The 24,579-nt window shown below is 40.4% G+C and overlaps 1 protein-coding gene across 1 annotated transcript in view; it reads right to left on the bottom strand.

Annotated features, from left to right (window-relative positions):
• The window catches only part of Qrfpr (pyroglutamylated RFamide peptide receptor), a 59,771-nt gene that overhangs the window by 11,605 nt on the left and 23,587 nt on the right, over positions 1–24,579 (bottom strand). The window contains exon 2 of the mRNA XM_059256702.1: positions 2,018–2,176. Coding sequence (XP_059112685.1) covers positions 2,018–2,176 — 159 coding nt within the window. The remainder of the gene's footprint in view (positions 1–2,017; positions 2,177–24,579) is intronic.

The following is a 24,579-nucleotide window of genomic DNA, read 5'->3' as shown; positions in this document are numbered from 1 at the left end:
AAGACATACACAACTTAACATTACCCACTGAATATCACCATGATTCAATGATCCAAGACTACTCTAAGGGCTTACAAGTCTTTCCGTGTGTCTCTGCCTCCACATCAATAAATGCATTTGTTCTCTCTGGTTGTATAGTGTTATTTTATGTCCAATCATGTTTCCAACCTTGCAAATTCTAGAGGGGTTGGGTCTCATTGGATTAAGCTCATAACCAACTCTACTGGGTCCTGGACCTTCCAAATAGAAAGGTTAGGGTTAGAAGAGCATTACAGATACACTTTGTTACATTATCAGGATGAGAAAGCCTGGAAGTTTCCCCCAGCGTAAACCTGGAGTCTAGGCAGTTTCAGGCAAAAGGCACAGAGTCAGTGACTGACTGGGATGATCCATGTGTTAACGTGACGGGGAGATGTCAGGGAAGAGTGCACACCAGCCCACATGGTTTCGAACATTGCTGCCTTCCCTGAATTATTTTAATTGGAACAGCTTTAACTGCTTGTTACAATCATATGACATTGAGATTCACCCCTATTTCACCTCTTTTTTAATAGCCTTCCTTCTCCATGTACTCCTTACTTTTAAACTCTTTCCACACCTATACATTGTTTTTATGTTGGAAATTTGTTAATTAACAGAAGCTCAGAGATATTTGAGTGCTTTTTAGAGAAGATATGACATAAATGTCATAGTAACTGATGAATTCTTTTCCCTATCGATTTGTCTGCTCACTTCTAACTGCTTTAAAATAAATTTGATATTGCAAAGACTTTAGGAGTACTTCCTAGAATTGTCCATTCCTATATTGGGTACATTCCTATAACAAAAATATCTGCTCATTCCTTTCTCATGAATATTAGCAAAGTTTCTCTCTTTCAATGTCATGTGAGCTGTGCACTGTACCTCTGTGTATTTAACTATTACAGATTCAAACAATGATGTACATCGCGTTTTTGCCCTCTGTGAATAGAAAATTCTTCCATTCTGCTGTGCTAGCCTTCAGGACACTTCCTGAAGTCTTCTGTTTGTCCCGACATATTCACTGGGGACAGTTACAGTAAGCTGAACATGCAGCATCTTCAGAAATTAAATATGAAGAGGGAAGAATTTGCCTTTGTCAGGCATCTCCAGGGCTCTCCTTAGCTCCCAAGGACCCTGTGACCTTTGTAACAGATACAGAATACCTGGCATTTTTCAGGAAAGTAGTTTGGTTTCTGTCTTCTTAAAAAATACCTTCTTGGATCTCTGACAAAATCCATGTGCTCTTGTAAGCTTAGAGAATACCTCAGAATAGCAGCCTCCTAGTCTATTGAATGCTAATGTGGCAAGTCCCTCATGTGTTATTATTGTTTAGGCCCGTGTGATGCTTCCAAGTTTAGGGTTTAAGCTGAAAAATACTCAAAATGATAACATTTTCAAGATTGAGACAGAAAGGAGAGAACCAGCGGGGTATATGCAAAAGACTGAACCCCTCAAATCACATGCTAATGCTTACACATTGTGAGAAGCTACTCTTAAAAGTGCACAGGTATGGTTTGTTCTGTAATGAGAAATGGCGTTAGCATAGAGTTGGCAAACCTGGTGGTCGTACCTAGTATTAAACTTTGCATCTGAAATGCCCATTAAAGATGCCTAATTAAGGGCTTGGTTGTCAGCTGATGAGTGTGCGAAGCGAGGGCTCTAACTTCAAAGGCAAATTAATCCATTGATAAACTTGAGTTGAATGGTCTATTAGGAGGTGGGTCTGGATGGAAGGCTTAAGTCATTGAGTATTTGATTCTAAAAGGCATTCTTGTCTCTAGACCATTGCTTTCTCTCCCCCTGCCTCCTGTCTAGCATGAGGTAAGCCACACAAGTCTCGTACAAGCTCCCCATCACCTGCTCTGCCTCACTACACAAGGGTCCAGAAACAACATATCCAAGAGACCATGGACTGAACCAGTGAGCAAAGATGAATATTTGTTTGAGTTCCTCAACTCAGATGCTTTGTCACAGTGACATAAAGTGACAAACATACCCAGCATTGTGAAAGCCCTTTGATTGGTGTACTGCCGCTTCATTTTAAAAGGATGGACAAGTCCCTGATGCCTTTCCACGGCAATGCAGGTCATAGTGAGGATTTCTGTCACAATGGCAGTGCACTGGACAAACGGGACCATCTTGCAAATGAAGGCACCTATGGCAAAAAAGAAAAAAATATATATGTGAAAAACAATATGGTATTCAGTCTGTCTCTCTTTAACTGTCATGGTTAATTAATTCTGAGCCTCTACTCAAAGCTTCATAATTATAACTATGTAACAGACACAAAATAACTGAAGAAGTGTGTTGTGAGCTTATGTTTTCTTTCTCTGATTGATTTTAATGCTCTAAATGCCAAGCAAGTACACATACTAAAACAACAAGAGAACAAATCTGTACCTAGCTGCTGACAACAGGCAGGAAGAGGTCCATGTGAGTAGGTAGAGATGGTGGAACATATCTGCTATCCTAGCATTCAGCAGATAAACGCAAAAGGATCCAGAAAGTTTGAGTCCAGTCTGGGTTACATAGTAAAATCTAAATCAACCTGGGTTGTATAGTGAAACTCTGACTCAAAAATAAAACAAAGGACCATAGCAAAAATGACTCTTGTTCAGGCAAGGGTAAAGTATGACGTGGTCTTTGGGTCTGAGCTGCTGGGTCATAGATTTTATCACCTTTAGCTTCTCTGTGAAATCATAACAAGGAAATAACTGCTGTCAGAGTCCCAAAATGCAGCTTTTATTTTTTATTTTCCTTTGGATCTCTGCCAAAAGCTTTATATAAGTACTCTATCATCATCCTTTCAACTGACTGTACTTTCTCTAGTATGGCCGGCTAAAATGCTACACTGTGAACACACTGCATTTGGTTTGTTTGATAATTTTAAATATTTGACTATGTTGCTGTACATGCTAGAATCTAACATGTTTAGATGTTTATCTGCTCTTTCTGGCTCTTCACCATTTGAATCATAAGACCTGTTCTGACATGCCTGTTATTCATGGTGTCTATCGTGGCTATTCTTGGTTGTCAGCTTAACTGCATATGGAATTAAGAAATGAGAGACCTTTGCTTAATTTGAAGGAGGAAGATCCACTTCTAATCCAGAGTTTTTGAGCTGGGAAAAGACACATTTTTAAACCAGATCTAATCTGGACCACATCTTCTTCTGAAAGCCAATATAAGGACATAGAAGAAGGAAGCTTTTGCTCTTTGCTTGCTTGCTCTTGCCTTGCTAGCTAGTCTATTTCTTCAGTGGCAATAGAGTCTAATTCTTCCTGAGTATACTGAAAACCACCTGAGACATCAAGCCTTGTGGACTGAGCAACTATTAGATTCTTGGACTTTCTGTGCACAGCAAGTCATTGTTGAATTAGCTGAACCACAGCCAGTAAGTCATTCCAATAAATCCTCTTTTTACATATATAGAGAGATTCATTCTATAAGTTCTATTACTCTAGAGAACCCTGAGTAATACAGCACCTGGCCTTCCCATCCCTTTTATAATAGTTATTCCTTGCTATCAGAGAACCACCAGCTCAGGGTGTTAACCTGAGAGGTTCTGTAATTCAAATTCATACCCTACCAATTCTGTTTCTCTGAATAACACTGAATTCATGTAGTCACCTTCACAATGAGCCCAACCCACTGTAACAACAGTACTTTTAAAATATTTTCCCAATTCTTTGAAAATTTCTTACAAATTCTTCTCATCCCCTTGCAAAAACACTCTGCCAAGCTGTGCAAAACACCTCCATGGGAGTCTCCTTCCTTGCACACACCCACCTGAGGCCTTTGCATGGCATTTCTTTCCCCTTGAAATGTTCCTTCTAAAATAACTTCCGCACATAGTTCACAGAAATCTCTGTTCAAGTGTCATTATGAAGATTAATTCTGTATGTCAGGTTGACTGGGATAATGACTGTCTTAAACAGCTGCTGAAGCACTATTTCTGACTGTATCCGTGGATGTGTTTCTGAAAGAAATTAACCTTTTGATAAGTGAACCAAATAAAGATCTTCTCTCTCCAGTGTGGATAGCAGCATCTAACCTGCTGAGTGCTCAAATGAAAAGCAAGGCAGAAGAAGGCAAACCTGCCCCCTGAGACATGTCTCCCCCAACCCTGGACATCAGGTCCCAAGGCCCTTGGGTTTGTACTGTAACTATACCACCAGGTTTCTTGAGCCTCTAGCTTACAGAAAGCAGGCAATGGGAGAAGCCAGCCTGAATAAGAATGAGCATGTCCCTCAAAAATAAAACTCTCTGTATATTTCTTTATATGCCCTGTTGATTCTGTTTCTCTGGATAACATTGGATTCATGCAGCCATCTTCATAATGAGGCCAACCCATCTTAACAACAGTTTTTTTCTTTTAATTTTATAACTTGCTGAGAATGTCTTAGACTGTACTTTAATCATAGTCACCCTACCCCTCTTTACAGACACTCTGCACTTTCCTGCATCCCCCAACTCCATGTCCTCTTTAAAAAAGAACCCACTGGGACCAGTTTTGCTGCCATATACTCCTGGGTATGTGGTCTTTAGTTGGAGTATGGTTGACCTACCAAGGGCTGCACCTCTAAAGAAACCTGGCTCTCTTTTCCTCAGAAGCCAACAATGGTCCACAGCTCACCAGTTAGGGGTGGGGTGGAGCATCAGCAACTCCTCTCTCAGTGAATTCTTCTATTCCCTGTTACAGGTTCCCAAGTCCCAACTCTGTTCAAAGTTAAGTTCCTCCTTTGTTCCAGATTACAGGTTAGACGTCAATTTTGCTATCAATGTTTTAAAATGTTTGTGTATTTGGACACCTATTCACCTGTTAGTGAATTAACTTACCTCCAATCTTGTTTAGAGTGTAATATATGAATAAAGCAGTAAACTTGTAAACTCATTTTTGGGTTTGTTTTGTCTTTTCATGTGAATTCAAGAATGAAGAGGTTCTGCTGTGTGCAAAAGTCACTGTATCAACCCAATCTTCACTGATCTCTGGCTCTTACCATCTTTCTTCCCCCTATTCTTCAATGGTCCCTAAGCCTTCAGGGTGAAGAGTATGGTATAGATATCCCATTTGTGGCTAAGCATGCCTCTGATGTTTATTCTCTGTATTTTGACCTGTTGCAAGTTTCTGTGTTAACCACCATTCAGTATACAAAGAAAATGCTCTGATGAAATCTCAGAACTGGACTAATCTATGGGTCAACATGAACTTAGAGGGCAGTTTGATACGGTATCCACTTAACAGAATAACAGTGGTAGGATGACCCTGTGAGCTCCCCAACCATGGGTTCTTATTTACAGTACCAGAAATGAAATCCAACCAGAGAGCAGTGGGTTATCTCCAGAATAATTGTGCTACGGTTGAAGCCATGAACATACGTTGTCATGCTGGCCATTAACAATGGAATTTTTAATGAAACTCTGTCCCATTCCAGTGACATCTCCTCTCATTCTTTTAAAAATCTTTTGCCGCCGGGCAGTGGTGGCGCACGCCTTTAATCCCAGCACTCGGGAGGCAGAGCCAGGCGGATCTCTGTGAGTTCGAGGCCAGCCTGGGCTACCAAGTGAGTTCCAGGAGAGGCGCAAAGCTACACAGAGAAACCCTGTCTCGAAAAACCAAAAAAAAAAAAAATCTTTTGCCATCTTTTAATGTTCTATAGATGCATGTGAATAAGTGGATGATACATATATTTGTATTTGTTTGTTTTATTATTTATTGAAAAAAATCTCTACTCCTGGTAGAAGGATATGTATTGATTATATCCACTGATGTAGTCCTAATATTTAGAACAGCTCAATAAGCATTCCAGTCGAGGCCAATGACTTACAAGGAGCTCTCAATGTGCAAAGGCATCCCATTCAGTGTGGGAAGTTCTGATTGAAGAATGTGTTTTTTAGTTCTTCCTAGTTTTGCTTTCAAAGTCCCAGAAAAAAAAAAAACCAGAAATCTTTTCTGAAATCATGTATTTGGCTCCTCACATACTTCTGTCATTTCTAAATGGCTCAAATGTTCCTCATTTGATACACTTTTCAGACCTTTCAACTCACTAAACCATTAAACTCAAGCTAGAGACAGCCAGGGCAGAAACTGGCAGAGTTTCTTGTGTCTCAGCCCTGGCCACCCTCATCTGTTATTAGATTATGTCAACCTTTTGTGCTGGACTTTCCACATTATTGACTTCTGACGAAGCTGAAATCAAATTGAAATAAATTGGGTCCACTGAGTGGAAGCTTTTGCTAATTTACTCCTCTCTGAAGATTAAGGAAACAAAGACCTATAAAGGTAACTCTAGATATCACTTCTTTCCTCATTCTTGTTGGAACTCTAAATGACAACCTAAGAGCTAACCCTACTCACTTCTATTGCCTGTTACAGGTTCCCAAATCCCAACTCAGTTCAAAGCTAAGATCCTCCCTTGTTCCTGACTATAGATTAGAAGTCAATTTTACTATCAATGTTTTAAATGTTTGTGTATTTCCACCTATTCACCTGTTAGTGAATTAACTTACCTCCAATCCTGTTTAGAGTGTGATATATGAATAAAGCAGTAAACTTGTAAATGCATTTTTTGGTTCGTTTTGTCTTTTCAAGACAGGGTTTCTCTGTGTATCCTTGGCTATCCTGGAACTCACACTGTAGACCAGGCTGGCCTTGAACTTAGAGATCCACTTGCCTCTGCCTCCCCAGTGCTGGGATTAAAGGCATGCACCACCACCACTGCTGCTGCCACCACTGCCTAGCTGTAAACCCATTTTTTAAGGATAATTTGATCAAACCTTTTTTTACTCCTTTGATAAAATCGTTTATAAAAATTTTGAGACAGTTCAAGGGTAAGAGAACAACCAGGTGACATTTCTTATAAACACATTAATTACTGATGTGTTTTAGGAATAACTACCCAAATAAATCAGAATCTCAGTTGCAGTGTACCTCATTATAAATACATTCATTTTATCCATCATACTAAGACAAAGACTAAGACGGGTAATGGACAATTTCCTGAAACTAGGATGTACTCCGATCCTGACTTACATGAATAGCTACCCTGAAAAGTTCATCCTTTATAAAAAGGCATTAGCAATATTTATCTGCCGTTGAACCCACATATTTCATAAAATGCTACAAAACACCCAGTACAGGATGTGTTCTTTCATGAACCACAGCTCTGCACCATGGGCAGGCTGGGTTTTGAGCCTTAACTAGGGAAGAGCAGGCAAGTGTAGTGAGATTCAGCTGTGTTTGGAAAGAATGTGACAGAGATAGAAGGGGCTTTGAGGTGGTGTGGTTGTATGCATACTAACAGATCTCTACTTTGTATTACCACTCACCTCTGATCACTCTTGGATCTTGTCTGTTTAGGGTCCATTACTCCATCTTTATGCTGATCTCATAGACCTCCAAAATATCTTCCGATATATCCCCTTAAGCTCTTTTGTTATCAACTATTGTTTGAAATAAACTAAACCCACTTGATACGATATTTTTGCTACATTTTGGTCTGCAAGACAGATTTTCTCAAACGTAACAAACTAGGGTTGTTATTCCTTATCTGTATTCTATTCACTGTAAGATAGGACAGTCCAGAACTACCATTCCAGTTTGACCTCATTCTACTACATCTGACTCTCAGATAAAAATAACAACATCACCTATTGATTTAGTAATAAATATCCTGATTTACTGTCTACTACTTTCTGACTCCACATGAAACTCATACATACTCATTTCCCCAAACGTGAACCTCTTGTTCCCACTGAGAATGGTATCTAGTATGCTATTGAGCAGTCCACCTCCTCACTCTTCACACAGTGACATAAACCAAAAGAAAAGGTCATAATCTTTAAGCCAGTTCTTGAAAGTTGAAAACAATTAGGATAGTATCTACTATTCACGGTAGTGTAAGTGTGATTTTAGAGAGGATCCAGGTAGAAAAGTCAGGATTGGAAGAAGAGTAGCCATCTGTAGACAAGAGTCAAACCATTGAGAAGATAGTATAATGTTCCATAATTGCATCATGACTCTCTGTGATGTAGTGAAAAAAACACACAACTAGGCATTTGTGAGCTTTTCAATGTTTTAGTGTGTGTGTGTGTGTGCGTGCGTGTGTGTGTGTGTGTGTGTGTGCTTGCGTGAGCATGCGCGTGTGTGTATGCTGTTAGAATTTTCCAGTCTTCACTATGGAGATATGGATTCACAAACCTCCACAGGTAAAGACACACACACACACACACACACACACACACACACACACACACACACACGCACACGAGAGGGGATCAGAAGAAAGGTGTTAGTTCTTCTGGAGTTGGAGTTACAGGCAGTTGTGAACTGCCAGATGCGGGTATGGGAGTCGAACTCATATCTTCTGAAGGAGCAGCAAGTGCTCTCAATTGGTGAGCCATCCCTCCAGTTCCCCACATTTGCAGTTTTGAACAAGGAAAGACTACTCTGTACCAGCACTGTATGCAATAATAGCCCAGCAGAATATAGCACAGTCTAGCAGGTGAATACTTTACTTTCCTATTCCAAATGGGCAAACATATTCACAAGTCACACACCTTTGTCTAAATACATCCTTAAGTTTCTAATTTTGTTCAGATTTGCCCAATTTTGAACCTTATTCATTCTGCTGAATTATATGCTATAGAAGGAAAGTAGGGAACAAGTCAAATATAGTCTAAATCAACATTGCAATCTTCGCAAGCTGTAGTGGAGAGCCAAAGGAGGCCTAACTATGCATCAACTGGAAAGCCCCTCTTGAGACCACTCCTTCTGGTAGTTTTCAATTACTCTCCCAAGGTGTGTGGTGTTCTGCGGGGGGGGGGGGGGGTTGTCACTGCAGCCAGGAAGGAAGAGGGGTTAAGACCACGGCAGACGAGGAGAGGAGCCCCAAGCTCTAGCACTGCCTCAGCTGGGACAGTTCTAATTGGACCTGGTTTCATTATGTGAGTGAGCTGCCTGTTTAAAGAGAATGTTATAAATCCCCAAAGTGAGCCTGTACAACAGACATTGGGAGAGCATGACCCAATTTAAACCAATGGTTCCCTTCCTAATTCTGTGACCCTATAAGACAGTTCCCCATGTCATGGTAACGCCTACCATAAAATTATTCATTGCTATTTCATAACTGTAATTTTGCTACTGTTATGAATCATAATGTAAATATCATATATGTAAACTCTGAGGGGTTGTGACCCAAGGGTTGAGAACTGCTGGCTTAAACTATTCACAGTGAAGACAACCAAACTAGTAAATATTTTTTTAAAAAACATGAGCTGCCTGCCTCTTCTTGGCCTCAACCATCTTGATATAATTATCTTGTGACTTATGAACTATTGCTAATGCTCTGTTGATGTAGGAGGGGATGAAGAAATGCTTTATCACAGGAAGGAAACCTTCCTGGAGGACAAAACAGAAGGCATGAGAGGAGGCTAGAGGGCCTGGACTTCTGCAGAGAAAATCCTCTAGTTTCCCAGAACCACAAAGAGAAATAACAGGCTATCACAGAAAAACTTGCAGGTGAAAATGAGCTACAGAAGTAAGGATGTTTCCTGAATTTGTGGAAGGGAACAGAAGCTGACCTGCTGGCTTTGAGAGGATACATATGCTGAGTGAAAAGAGAGCAAGATGAAGTAAGACGTCGGAGAAAAGAGAAGTGAGACTCAAACTGGGCAAGGAGAGGTGGCGTGTAGAGCAGAGTTCCAGATGTGACAACCTGCTCATGGCTCAACCCCTGTCTCACCTTCCTAGGCGCTACCTTGCATGGAGAGATGCTCAGCTCACATGCACACAGCCATTGAAGATGGCTGCATTTGTATCTTGATGCCTATAGTAAAATAATTGTTTGCAGTGTGACCATTACTGTAACAGATATTCTTAGGTTTATTTTTCACTTTCTCTTTATTACTTGAAATGAGACCAGTATTCATATGCAGTTGTAAAAATACATATGGAGAACTCATAAAAATATCACGTAAGTGGAGTCATTAGTAATGACGACATTCAGGAAATCCCTTAGACTCACAGAAGTCATTGCAATTTTGAATAGATTGTTTCTTTGCGTTACTGAGTAGTATCCCACAGTGCATCTGTGTGTAGTTTGTGTAACACTAGTCACTGAAGGAGATCAGGAAATATTCCAGTTTTTATTACAAATAAATCCATTTTGAAACTAACATACAGATTCTGGTGTGAATATAAGTTTTCACTTATTTAAGATCAATATCCCAAACCTATTTCTAACCTTTTTAGTGACTGTGTTACTTCGTTTTAAGAAAAGCTGCTGCAGCTTTTACACAGTGAATACATCACCATGTATTCTTTTGTTTATTTCTTGGTTTATTTTTGAAACTGTATTTCTCCTTTCTGTTTTCTCAAACAAACCTACAAACCCTCCCATACACTCCTCCCTGATCTCCTCCAAATCCATGGCCTCTCTTTTCATTAGTTGTTATTGCAAGCATATGTGTATTTGTATAAACATATATATTCCCAGGTACCACCTGTTGCGTTTATACAATGTTACTTGTATGTATGTTTTCAGGGCTGACCATTTGGCACTGAACAACCAATTGGTGTACTCTTTCCTAGGGAGGGCCACCTCTCCTGCTCACTGCTTTTCTTAGTTGACTATAGTACTTTCTGTAGGGTTGAGGCCTTGTGGGCTTCTCCCTATACACATGGCATGTTCATTGATATCCTATTCATTTTCCATTTGAGTGGCCATGTTGGTGAGATTTTTTTGTTGTTGTAGCTTCTGTTATTTCTAGGGTACACAGTATCATAGCAAATTCCTTGAACCTCTGGCTCTTACAATCTTTTCACCACCTCTTCCACATTTTTTCCTGAGCCTAAAGGGTGGGAGTTTTTTTCTAGATGTATCCACTGGGACTGGCTCCACAACTCTGCCTATTGATTGGTTGTGGTTTTCTGTAGTAGTCTCACTGTGTTACAATCAGACATTCTGTGATGAAGGGTGAAGACTACATTTGCCTGTGGGTATAAGGACAAATGTTCATAGATTGTTGTTATGGATTGTGCTGGTTTAATAAGTTAGTGGTTGTAGATTCCCTTCCGATAATCATGATTTCACTAGCACTGATTTGTAGGTAGGTTTTCAGTACCAGGCATGATATCCCTCTTGTTGAGTTTGTCTTAAGTGAAATCATAGAACTGTTGGTTGCTGCCAAGGTATGTGTGCCACTAATGTACCTGTAGGGTTACTGAACCATGCTGGTCATTGATATGGCTCATAGGTGTTATACCTGTGTAGGACTATTGGCGCTTTCTTCCTTTGGAAGCTTGCATGATACCTTCTGGTACCATTAAAGATAGTCCTCAAGAGGAGGCTTTGAACTCAATTTCAGCTCAGAGGCCTCTGGGCCCTGTTTTGGAAGTGCATGAAATTCTTACCAACAGGGACTTATCTTCCACCTCTGTGGAGCATCCAAGGGCAATAGCAATACCCTGTAATGTTTTGAGAGTCTCTTGGACAACCCTGACCAACAACTCAACAGCGGGCTTCTCATGCCTGGGTTGTGGCTTTTGATAAATGATCTTTAGTTATCAGAGGGAGCACTGTCAGCCCAAATGGGAAATTTTCATTTAAAATACATATGTATATTTATACACCAATTTGTGTGTATTGTAGATATTTTATGTAGATGGTTAATAGCATGGTTCCCTGTGAGTTTTTCAGATAACTTTACTGTTATCTTGCCCTCCTCCATCCTTCTTCTGTATTTATTTCCCTCCCTCTCCATAATCAGAGCCCCCTCTTTTTTCCACAAATCAGATCACTTGCGCCATGCTATTTCCCTCTCGATTGCATCCCACCTCTAGAACCCACAATGGTCGCTTTTGACTTTCCTAGGTTCTGTAGTTACTCCGACTACATACTCACATCTGAAGATTTGTAGCTAGGAACTTTAGATTGGAGGTAACATGAGACATTTGTCTTTCTGGGTCTGAGTTACCTCACTCAATATAATCATTTCTAGTTTCATTCATTGTATACAGATTTTGTTATTTAATTTTTCTTTATAGATGAATAGAATTCCATTTTATATATGTGCAATATTTTTATTGAAAATAACTTTTTCATATACTACATATTCTGATCATGGTTTGTCATTTCCTCCCAGATCCTCCCGACCTCAACACCCATCAACTCTATGCCTTCTTTCTCTCTCTCTTTAGAAAACAAAGGGGCCAATTAAAAAAAAGACAAACCAGAATTAAAACAAAGCAAAGAGAAACAAAACAAAAGCCAAAGAAAAATCATAAGAAATATAGACACACACACACACACCATAAAAAACATAAAATTGGAAACTATAATAGATAAGCAAAAGACAAGCAAAGTTAAAGAAAAAACTCAAACAAAGCATTGTGAGACAAAACATTTCAAAACATGCCATAAAGTTTGTTTTGTGTCTCATTTGTTGCTGGTCATGAGGCATGCCCTTAAGTATGGTTTATGTTCCCAGTGAGACTTCACTGGAGAAAACTAGTTTTCCTTTGTGAGTGGTTATCAATTGGAGGTAGCTTCTGGGCTAGGGATGGGAGCATGTGTCTACTTCCCCTCCCAGCACTGGGAACATGTACTTAATAGTTTTATGTCAACTTGACACAAGCTAAATTCATCTGAGAGGAGGGAACCTCATTTAAGAAAATGCCGCCATAAGATCTGTTTGTAGGCAGGCCTGTAAGGCAGTTTCTTAATTAGTGATTGATCGGGGAGGGCTTAACCCATTTGTGGGGGGGGTGCCATCTCTAGGCTTATGATCCTCAGTTCTATAAGAAAAGCAGGATGGGCACATCATGAGGAGCAATGCAACACCGCTCCATGACTCCTGCATCAGTTTCTGCCTCCTGGTTCCTGCCCTGTTTGAGTTCCTGTCCTGACTTCCTTTGATGATAAACAGTGCTATGGAAATGTTTCATCCTCAAGTTATTTTTGGTCATAGTGTTTCATTGCAACAATATGAGCCCTAATTAAGACATACCCCTGTGCAGGCCCGTGCATGCTTCCACAGTCTCTGTGAATTCATATGTGTGTCAGTTCTGTTGTGTCTGGAAGGCACTACTTCCTGGTGGTCTTCCATCCCTACTGGCTCTTTCAATCTCTGGGCTTCCTCTTTGACAGAGTTCCCTGAGTTCCAAGAGGAGAGAGTTGATGAAGACATCCCACTTAGGAGTGAATGTTTCAAGGTCTCCCACTCTCTGCACATTGTCCCATTGTGGGTCTCTGTATTAGTTCCCATATCCTGCAGAAGATAGCTTCTCTGATGACAGCTGAGCAAAGCTCTAATCTATGGGTATAGCACAATGTTGTTAGGAGTTATTTTATTGCTAGGTTACTTTAATTGAACAGTAGGATTTGGTTTTTCCCTAGGTCCATGGCCTATGTAGTCAGAGCCACATGAGCAGAGTCAGGCATGGGTTCCATATTATGCAGTAGGCCTTAAATCCAATCAGATCCTCCCATCTGTTGAAGGGCATTAGGTTATTCTGATTTCCTGGCTATCGTGAATAGAGCAGCAATGATGTGGCTGAGCATGTATCCAGAGTAGGATGCCAAGTCCTTTGGACATATGCCAAGGAGTGGTACAACTGGTGATGTAAACTAAGGTAGAAAAGACCAGTTATTAGATGTTGATTTGTTAGTGATTGACTGAGAGCACTGTTTGTGCCATTTATTGGCTAGTCATGACACTTGCTACCTGAAACAGGGTAACCTGGAGAAATAGCTAAAAGATTGTGTCATTGCTCTTAACAACCTGCTGCCTGCCATGTGCGCTTCTGTCTTATGGTGGATTTATTTCTAGCTTTTGGAGGAGTCTCCACAGTGATTCCAGAGTGGCTGCACCAATTTTCAACTCTACCAGCAGTGAATGTGTTTCTTGTATTATACTCTTGTTTTTGACAAGTCTTTTCCAAGTAACTTTTGAAAGATGAACAAAATAAGCTATTTGAAAATAGCTATTGTAATGGCATACTCAACATTGCCCCTTTTTTAGATGAGAATGTGGAGGACCTGCTTTCCTGCCGTTTGGCATGCACTGCCAGTGCTAATGTGTTACTGGTTGTCACCCTGATTTTTGCTTCTTCATAAATATCCTGGTTATTACTAAGAGGCATGTATCGATTTCCTTATTATTAGAATTCTGAAATAAGGGCATACTGGAGCGTATTTTTCTGTTTAATTTGGTTTGCTTTTTGTGTTGTTTGTTTGTTTTCTCCTTCTTCTTGGCTCTGGTGCTCCTTTTAAAGCTGGAAACTTTTTCTTGTACATTTTTCATAGCATTCCTGTTGATCAGATCCTTCTATGTTCAAAGAGTAACTTCCTTTCTGTAGAATCTTTACCTTTGTCTTACGATCCTTCCACTTCACGGATGTTTTCATCACCTGAACTTTCACTGTTAAGCACCTTCTCTTGCCCTTAAAAGTTTTCCCAGAGGAGATTGCTTCTGACTTGCGAAGTCACTATCTTGTTAAAGCAGGTAACAGCACTTCACCTTAATAACTGATCTCTGAAAGCACAATAGCCCATGTGAGAATTGCTCTGATCCCTTAAAATGTCACATTCCTTGCAGATTCCATTGAGTATAACCAAACAGAGAAAGACTAACATTTCATATGTGAGAATCTTAAAATAGTTCCCTACATAAGCTGATGGCAGGACCACTCCATGGTGTGGCTAAAAGAAAGGGTGTTTTTAGTGTAGATAAGAGAGAGAACAGCCTGAAGCATCCAGAAAAGTCCAGAGAAGAGGGAGAAAGAAAGCCGGTTGAACACGGCCCGCAGACTGGACCTAGCCAGGGTTATCTGTGGAAAAACAGCAGGGGATGGAGAGTGGAGGAAACAGTGAGAGAAGCCGGAGCAGAGCAAAGGGAGCAAGGGAGAGGGAAAGAGAACCATACTGAGAATAGCCGACTTAAAGGGGACTGATTACATGGGGGGCTGGTGGGAGGGGAGAAGCCCTGATCTGGAGGGAGTTTAGGGTGGGGCGGAGGTGAGAAGGGCTAGGATGCTAGCATAGACTTTAAAATGTGTAACATGTACTTGTGGTACTGAGGGATCCTGGAGGCCAGCGTGGGCTTTGGTGAGGTGCTAGGCCCCACAGATAGCCATATGTCTCTTCTGCCAGAGGTAGGGAAAATGGCTTCTTCCGTTAGATGAGAACCAGTTTCACAAGTTCACAGTTTCACAAGACTTATCTGACTGCCAGAAATCTTCCTGCAGTCCAAGTTGTGCTCATTTCTAGATATTTGCACTGCCTTTTGGAGTTTGGGGAATTGGGAGTTTCCTTTGGACCTGACATTTTCTCTGATTATTACAAGTTTTTTTTTTTTAATAAAATAGTTGGTGTTCAGCTGCTTTATATTAGTAACATGTTTCCAGCAAGGCAGAGCAGCTAGCACACAGCAATGAATAAACGTGTAAGGAAATGCAGGTAAAATCTGCAACTGAGGTAGGGCAGCAGGTGACCTGTAATTCTTGGAAAAGAGAGCAAACTGAAAGCCCTAAGAAAGGGGAAGCAGGAATGAGCTAAGATATCCTCATTCGTAATAGGTGTGGAAAGTGGCAATGGGTGACTGGATAGGAGGGAGCAAATTCAGTCAAACAGTGAACCTCAAAAACTGACACAATCCTTATCTTCTTTACATCATGATTGGGACCTCTAGAGAGGTTTTCAGAAGTAGTTGTCACTTACGACTGAAAAACTAAAGAGCCACTCTTCACTTAGTCTCAAGTCCATGCTTATAGAGTTCACTGCACAGTGGTATAAGAAAAATTGGGCAATTGTTGGCCACCAAGTTCAGGGACAAGTTTGTCACTCTAGCTGTGTAGCCCACAAGTGAGGTCTATTGGTTTGATGCATTCCAGGTTATCACTATGCCTATTTTTTGCAGACTGATGTTCTTGAGAATCTTTTCTGGCTCCTTTAAAGCCAGTCTTTTTTACTAAGTAACAATTGCAGAGAATATCTCACACTGAGTCAAATGAGGTAGTGCATTCCCCCTCTTGTATCATTAACCCTAAGCACAGACCTCCCTTTGAGAACACCAGGCATGTTTTCCAAAGCAATTACTTGGTATCTTGATGTTCTTCTAACTTCATTTGGAAGAAAGCTTGAGAATGTTCTCATATGTGATTTTGTTTAGAATGTTTTGCTAAGTTTGAGGGTACTTTTTCTTTTTTATTATGTTTTTATTTATTTATGGTATGTGTGGGTGTATGTGAGGAAATCATAGAACAACTGAGGAAACCCATTCTCTCCTTTCACTATATAGGCTTCCAGGAACCCAACCTGGGTCATCAAGCATGGCAGTGAGAGCCTTTATCTGCTGAGCCATCTTGCTGGTTCCATTTTTTTCCCGATATATTCATCAACACTGGGTGACACATTCCTCTCAGATGATAACAAGAATCCTACTGGGAAAACATCAAGTGAAGAGACATCTATTAAAATATCTCACTAAAGTAAAATTACAAATTAATGTTTGCTTCTAAATTTCTTTCTATAAAAATGAAACAACAGCCGGGCGGTGGTGGCGCACGCCTTTAATCCCAGCACTTGGGAGGCAGAGCCAGGCGGATCTCTGTGAGTTCGAGGCCAGCTTGGGCTACCAAGTGAGTTCCAGGAAAGGCACAAAGCTACACAGAGAAACCCTGTCTCAAAAAACCAAAAAAAAAAAAAAAATGAAACAACAAAACCTCTTCTTCCCAGGCTCCGTTTGTCTGTCTCGCTCTCTTTTACTCTGAAATGTCTCTATGTCCAATGGTCCCTGGCTGACTTCCTGAGACAACAAAGCAGGAAATGTGAAGGGAAGCAGCAGTGAAGAGTCTGCAAGCCCTTCCTTACCTAGACTTCAATGAACGTGCTCAGAAAAACTCACATTATATGGATTTGGGAGAAGCGAGTCCTACATTAATGACCCGTAACAGATCACTACAAAGATTGACTCACCACTCTAAGGCCCCCACTTTACCCACTTATGTAGATGGAAGTTTCTGTCCCACCAGCAACTCTCAAGTAACCGACACGGAGGCTTAATATTTATTATAAATGCTCAGCTGATAGCTCAGGCTTATCACTATCTCTTACAACTTAAATAACCCATTTATATTAATCTATATTTTGCCATGTGGTACATGGCTTCACCTATCCTCCAGCATGTCTTGCTTTCTGTGTCTCAGGAGACTCCACTGACTCTGCCCTTCTTCCTCCCAGATGTCCCACCTATACTTCCTGCCTGGCTAGTAGCCAGTCAGTTCTTTACTAATCAATGAGAGTAATACATATTCATAATGTACAGAAGGGTTATTACACAGAAATCTTGGATCCTGCCAGCCAGACTCAGACACTCCTGCAATACTTAAACATCTAAGAGCGGAAAAAAAAAAAAGTGTTTCTCTGTGGGGACCGTCTTGAGAATCCAGGTCTAAGCAGATGGACCCACACTGAGGATGTCATGGATTCCAGACCTGGAGGTTTTCCGCTTGTGAGTCTGCAGCTCACAGGAATTCTGTATTTCTCCTCAGGGTGCTTCTTTAATTACAAATAAATGTCTCTGGTGTATCTGTGTCAAAAGACTAATTTGCCAGAATAAAACTATCTATAACAGTAGCCTCTAATTTTTCTTATTCCAATAGCTAAAATTGCTATTTTAGAAAAAAAATGATTTGGCTTTCTAGTTCCCACTAATGACCAAAAATTAGACCATTAAAATAATAGATTAAACTGAGCCCAGGTTAAACATTAGGACAATAATACAAAAATCAGAAATAATGTTTTCATTATGTTCAGAATGTTAAAGTAACCTACTGTGAAGTAACATAGAGGGAATGAACTTTTTGTAAACTAGGAAATGAACAGAAATGCTCAGAGTAAGCATAGAAAGAATTTGTTGAGTCAACAAAATATATTATATTGTGACCATCAGAAATGTCTTTAAATACAGGATTCATAGGGATTTTTATGTAGCTCATTATTTACATTTACCAAATATACAGCTCTCTGTCTTGCAGAGACTGACTGACTGGTTAGAGCCAAGGTACCATGGTTACAGTTCCAGAGACTAATGACCATATCTTGGGCTAGTTCTAGCCCTCCAGAATATCCATTCCCTCCCTGTCTCAGTGTCAGAACTAACATCTTGTGACTAATAGATAAAAACAAAACAAACAAACAAAAAAAAACTGTTAAGAATCTATTAACTTAGCAGACCACTAGCTTCCACCAATCTGAAAGCTATAAATGGGATCTTGGACCTATGGAAAGCTTCCCCCGCCTTGCTTCTTTCTACCAGTCAGCATGGACACCAGTGTATTTTAAATCTGCCATTATTTATGATTTTCTTTGTCCTACAAAAGTATAATACTTCATGAAACTGCTTTCACATTGGAACATGGAATTTAGGGTGACCTAAATCTGTGTTCCTGGACCATGGTCACTCAAAATGGGTCCAGAATAAACTATTTTATATTCTCTTTATGATGGGAGCTGTGGTTTTTGTGTCAACAGAATTAATGTCAAAAGTAGAAAAATGGCTAAGTAAATTAAAGTGTTAATGAGTCATATTTGTTCCTGTGTACAAACTATTTATTTTCACCAGTCTGAATGCAGTGAGCTTTTCCTCTAGAGACGCAATTTTGAGTGGACTGAGCATTTACTACAACCAACAGAAACTTGTCTGTGACAGAAACAGTATGTGCTAGGTCCCAAACTCCAAGAGTCAGTACCATTGATTATGCCTCAAGATGACAGTCTTGGCTCAGCTCAGGTTGACACAGGATTGCTGGTAGAGAGATAAAAGCCTACACTCAACATTCATCAGGAACTGGTGAAATTCATTTCTGTCTGCTGGAGAGCTACCTCCCTCCTCTCTTCCTGCTTCATGCAAATGAGGCATCTGGTTACACAGAAAAGCTCCACACTAACCTCCAGGCTCCTAAGGTATCATTAATGAAGACCTGTAACACATATCAAAGCCCCCACACTAGTCTCCAAGCTCTTCTCACCTCCTCCACTATGCTAGCTCCAGGCTATTTCAGCCTATAGCTTCCTCCTCCAACCTTGCAGCTACCTGTTCTCTTTAAAACTGGCAAAGCTAATTGGACTCCCAGAGATCCACCTGGGCATCCAGGCAGTGGCACCGGGTCCTGTGCTCATTGCATGAGTTGGCTGTTTGAAACCTGGGGCCTATGCAGGGTCCCTTGGCTTGGCCTGGGAGGAGAGGACTAGACCTACCTGGACTGAGTCCACCAGGTTGATCTCAGTCTGTGGGGAAGGCTTTGCCCTGGAGGAGATTGGAATGGGGGGCGGGCTGGGGGGAAGGTGAGGGGGGCGGGAGGGGGGAGAACAAGGGAATCTGTGCCTGTATGTAGAACTTAATTGTATTGCAAAATAAAAATTTAAAAAAAAAAACTGGCAAAGCTTTTCCCTATTTTGCTCCTCTATCTGTCTCCCAAGAGGTGACCATGACAGCTTTTGACTCCCCAAATACCTCTGGCTATTCTCTCTCTACAACCCAACAGATAGCCATGCTGCCGTTCCATATTTACAATAATCCTTTTCTTTCTGGGTGTGCATGGAGTGGTCCAGTTCTGTGGTTTTACTGTGCCCTCACTTACAGTAAGGAAGGTCTTTATTCATCAAAACCAGCAAAATCCACACCACATAAATGGCTGCTTTGGATCTATACAGAAAGAATAGCCACTTTTTAATCAGAGGAAACCTAACTCACAAAAGCCTTAAGCAATAACATGGGGAATGGAAACCTAATGTGTTTGAATTAAAGAAATCAATGTGCTATTTGGGGTAATGGTCCTTAAAGCACCTTATTTTATACTAACACTATGAACTGAGCTACACACAGTAAGTACACTATGCCAATGTCAATTTTGTCCAACAATACATAGATTAAATGTGATAATAAAAATCCTGGAGAGATTTTTAAGAAATTAGAAATACTGTGCTTGTTGGAAGGAGAATGCCCTGCACAGGCTCTTATGTTTGAATACTTGGTCCCCCAGCTAGTAGAACTCTTTGAGAAGAATCAGGAGGTGCGGCCTTCTTGGAGGAGTTGTGTCACCAGGGGTGGGATTTGAAGTTTTAAAAGACATGCCATTCCAGCTGTCTCTCCCTCTTTCCTACTTACAGTCCAATATGTGAACTCTCAGCTACTGCTCCAGCCCATTGCCTACCTACTGCCATTTTTTTTGCCATAACGGTCATGGATTCTAACCCTCTGGAACATAAGCCCCAAAGTCTTTCTTTTGTAAGTTGCCTTGGTCAAGGTGACTTATCATAGCAACAGAAAAGTAATTAATCCAATACTTATTTTGAAGTGAAGGTAGAAAATAAAGGCCATTTGTAGTTACATCAACTATAAATTAGGTCAAAGGAGTAGGAGACATCTGTGTGATATTAAAGGAAAATGTTTCAAAATGGAGACACAGAAGTCTTGGAAAAAATTATACAATTATAGCACCACCACATGGGATGCTACATGTGCTGGATTCAAAACACATCCAGAATGGCTGCTTCTTTACTCTTTCTTGATCTTGAAATCTTAAATGCTCTCCCTGATTTTCCTGCTTGGCTTTCTATCTGATTAACCTCCTCAGGCACAGGGATCTCCCACAACTGCTTCCTTAGTCTGCCCTACCAATTTGTCTTGATAGCCTCAAGCTTTCTCTTTGCAAGACTCTGGTTCCATTGTTTTATTTCTGGATTTTGTTGTTATTGTTGTTGTTATTTCAGGACATGGTTTCTCTATGTAGCCCTGGCTGTCCTGGAACTTACGTTGTAGATCAGGTTGGCCTTGAATTCATTGATCCACCTGCTTCTGCCTCCTGAGTTCTGAGATTAAAACCATGAGCTACCACATCCAGCTTATTTCTAAATTCTTAGTAAATGAGATTTCAGGAAGAGGCTCCCGTAAAATTCAAATTAGATGAATTTGGATTCCATGGGGTCCCCTTTACCTAACTGTTATATACATCTGCATCATTGGGTTCCTATAAAGAGACACCATAAGGCATATGCAACAAAGGTCTCCAGGCATTCCTGGATAGAAAGTAGCCACCTGCGCTTTGGACATCTAACGTGCAACAAATGTCTACACTGAACAGGCCAAGCAGAACTAGTGTCTCAGGTTTAAATATGTGACAGGCAACAGTAATGTCTGACTACACTGCGCATCCCAGGTTTGAACTGTACCTCTGTCTCATTCTCCTCCTCTCCCTGCTCTTTACTTTGAGGTACACAGGCATGCATAGGAAATATAGTCTACCCTCGTTACCAACTAGAAAGTAAAAACCTTTGGCCTGAAATGACAAAAAGGAAGCAATTTCCCCAGTAAAGATGCCCTACTCTCCTGATTACAGATTAAAGATAAAAAACCACATTGCCTATCTCTGCATACATGCCTAATTCTGCACACATGCCTACCTCCACACACATGCCTGGGTCTGCATACATGCTTTGCCTTTTGATCCTTCTGTTTTTACCTGGCCTTCACACATCTCAAAGAAGTGAGGATGGAAGCTTCCCACTCGATTTTCCCAGTGTTCATTTTTCTCAGTTAATATGATTATATCATGTTTTTCTATGTAATTGTTTTCATGGCTAGTCTGTGTTTTAGACCAGAAGGAGAAAAACTAGTCCCTAGAAACACTGAGTAACAAAATCTGTGTCCATTTCACTTGGACACTTTTTAAACGTTGTTGTAAGACTACTGTTTTCCACATGCCTAATTTAATGTGTGTTCATGTGTAAGTGTATTTGGGGGTGATTTGGAGGCTTTTGCTTCTTTTTTTTTAATCCCTCTCTCCTTTTGTAAAAGCAATCAGTTACAATGCAGGAATTCAAGTTAATTATAAAATTAGGGACAACAAAAACTGTTATGAAGGGTTAATTATATAACCGAGACTGGACTGAGTTCTAACTGGACTGAGCAGCTCTGGACAGGAAAGTTGACTGATAACACCTATGGAAGCTTCTAATAAGGAGATCCACATACCAAACCCACTGGTCCCTACCACTTTTGACGGCAGGGGAACTGACCTGCCAATGGGCTCTTCTGTCTCCTTATTCAGTGCTATAAAATTCCATGCCTCTTGCACATGGTTTCACTTTCAATTGTTCTGATTTATAAGAACAATTCTACTCCTGCAGAACTATAGAAATAAAAACAGCATAGTATTCACATAAAAACAGACACATTGATCAATGAAATTAAGTTGAAGATCCAGACATAAATCCACACATCTAAGGACACCTAATTTTTGATAAAGAAGTCAGAAATATACATTGGAATAAAGATAACATCTTCAACAAATGGTATGGTCAAATGGTTGGTTATATGTAGAAGAGTGCAAATAGATCTGTACTTACAACTCTGCACAAAACTCTACTCTCAGTGGGTCAAAGACCTCAATATAAGGCCAGATATACCGAATCTGATAGAAGAGAAAGTGAGGAACAGTCTTCAACTCATTGGCACAAGAAAGGACTTTCTGAACAGAACGCCATTATGGCATTAAGGTTAACAATTTACAAATGGGACCTCATGAAACTGAAAAGCTTCTGTACAGCAAAAGACACCATCATTTGGACAAAGCAGCAGGCTACTGAATGGGGAAAGATATTTACCAATTACAAACTCAATAGAGGGTTAATACCTAAAATATTTAAAGAACTCAAAAAACCTAACATAAAGAAAACAAATAACCCATTTTAAAAATAGGTTACAAATTTAAACACAGTATTCTCAAAAGAAGATACTCAAGTGGCTGAGAGCACTTAGAGAACTGTTTCACACCCTTACTCATCAGGTAAATATAAATCAAAACTACTTTGAAATTTCATCTTACACAGTCACAATGGCCAAGATCAATAAAACAAATGACAGCTCATGCTGGCAAGGATGTGGAGTAAAGGGGACACTCATCCATTGCTGATGAAAATGCAAACTTGTACAACAACTTTGGAAATCACTATAGTGGGTCCTTAATAAGCTGGGAATCTATATACTTTAAGATCCAGCTATACCACTCTTGGGCATATACCCAAAGGACTCAACTTCCTACTATAGAAACACTTGCCCAACCATATTTATTACTGATCTACTGATAATAACCTACAATTTGAAACAGACTAGATGTCCATCAGCAGATGAACAGATAAAGAAAATGTGATACATTCACACAATGGAATATTCAGCTGTTAAAAAATGAAATTATGAAATTTGCATATAAATGGATGGACCCAGAAAAAAGTCATCCTGAGTGAGGTACCCCAAACCCAAAACCCAAACATGGTATGTATTAGTTTTTATATATAGCTATTAGCCATTAAGCCATTGATAAGTAGGCTACAATCCATACAACCACAGAGGTTAGGTATAGAGTAAGGGAATGTGGAGTGGATTGGTTCACTCTAGGAAAGAGAAATAGCTATACATAGATGGGGAGAGGGGACTGGAATGGGAGGATCAAATGGGAAGGAGTAGGTAAAAGGGGGCTATGGAGGGAATTCAGAGAGGGACAGCTAAAACTAAGGGCCATTTGTGGCCTTCTATGAAAACCTAATACAGTAGAAGCTTCCTAAAATACATATATATATATATATATATGAAGATGATCTAAATCGAATCACCAAATAGTGGAGGAGACAAAGCCCCAAGTAGATGTCTCTTGCCAACAAATCAAGCCTCTAGTTCTGGTAATGGATTACATCTAATCAATTGGTTGTCCAAAAGGGCCACATGGGCACCCCGAAACAACCCAGACTATTGCCAAGACTATAGGTTTCTTTCCACTAACTGTTGATAAGGCCCTATTGCTGAAGACAACACCTACACAACTCATTGATGCTGGGGATGCTGTGAAAGTGTTGCTCTGATTGACTGATAAATAAAACACTGATTGGCCAGTAGCCAGGCAGGAAGTATAGTATAGGCGGGATAAGCAGAGAGGAGAATTCTGGGAACAGGAAGGCTGAGTCAGGAGTCACCAGCCAGAGACAGAGGAAGCATGATGTGAAAGTACCGGTAAGCGACAAGCCATGTGGCAACTTATAGATTGATAGAAATGGACTAATTTAAGATATAAGAACTAGATAGCAAAAAGCCTGAGCCATTAGGCCAAACAGTTTAAATAATATAAGCATCTGTGTGTTTATTTGGGTCTGAGTGGTTGTGGGCCCAGGTGGGTCTGGAGATAACTCCAGCTACACACTGATGGAGAAGTTGAACCAATGTCTACTGTCTTAGCTAGGGTTTGTATTACTGTGAAGAGACACTATGACCATGGCAACTCTTATAAAGGAAAACATTTTACTGAGACTGGCTTACAGAGTCAAAGGTTTAGTCCAGTATCATCATGATGAGAAATATGGTGGCATGTAGGAGGACAAGGTGCTGAAGAAGGAGCTGAGAGTTCTACATCCAGATTGGCAGGCAGCAGGAAGTGAACTGGCTTGAGCTTCTGAGACCTCAAAGCCCACCCCCAAGTGACTCATCTCCTCCAACAAAGCCACACCT

The sequence above is a fragment of the Peromyscus eremicus genome, chromosome 3, assembly GCF_949786415.1.
Source record: "Peromyscus eremicus chromosome 3, PerEre_H2_v1, whole genome shotgun sequence".
Classification (NCBI taxonomy): Eukaryota; Metazoa; Chordata; class Mammalia; order Rodentia; family Cricetidae; genus Peromyscus; species Peromyscus eremicus.
This window is presented reverse-complemented; position numbering and strand designations above follow the sequence as displayed.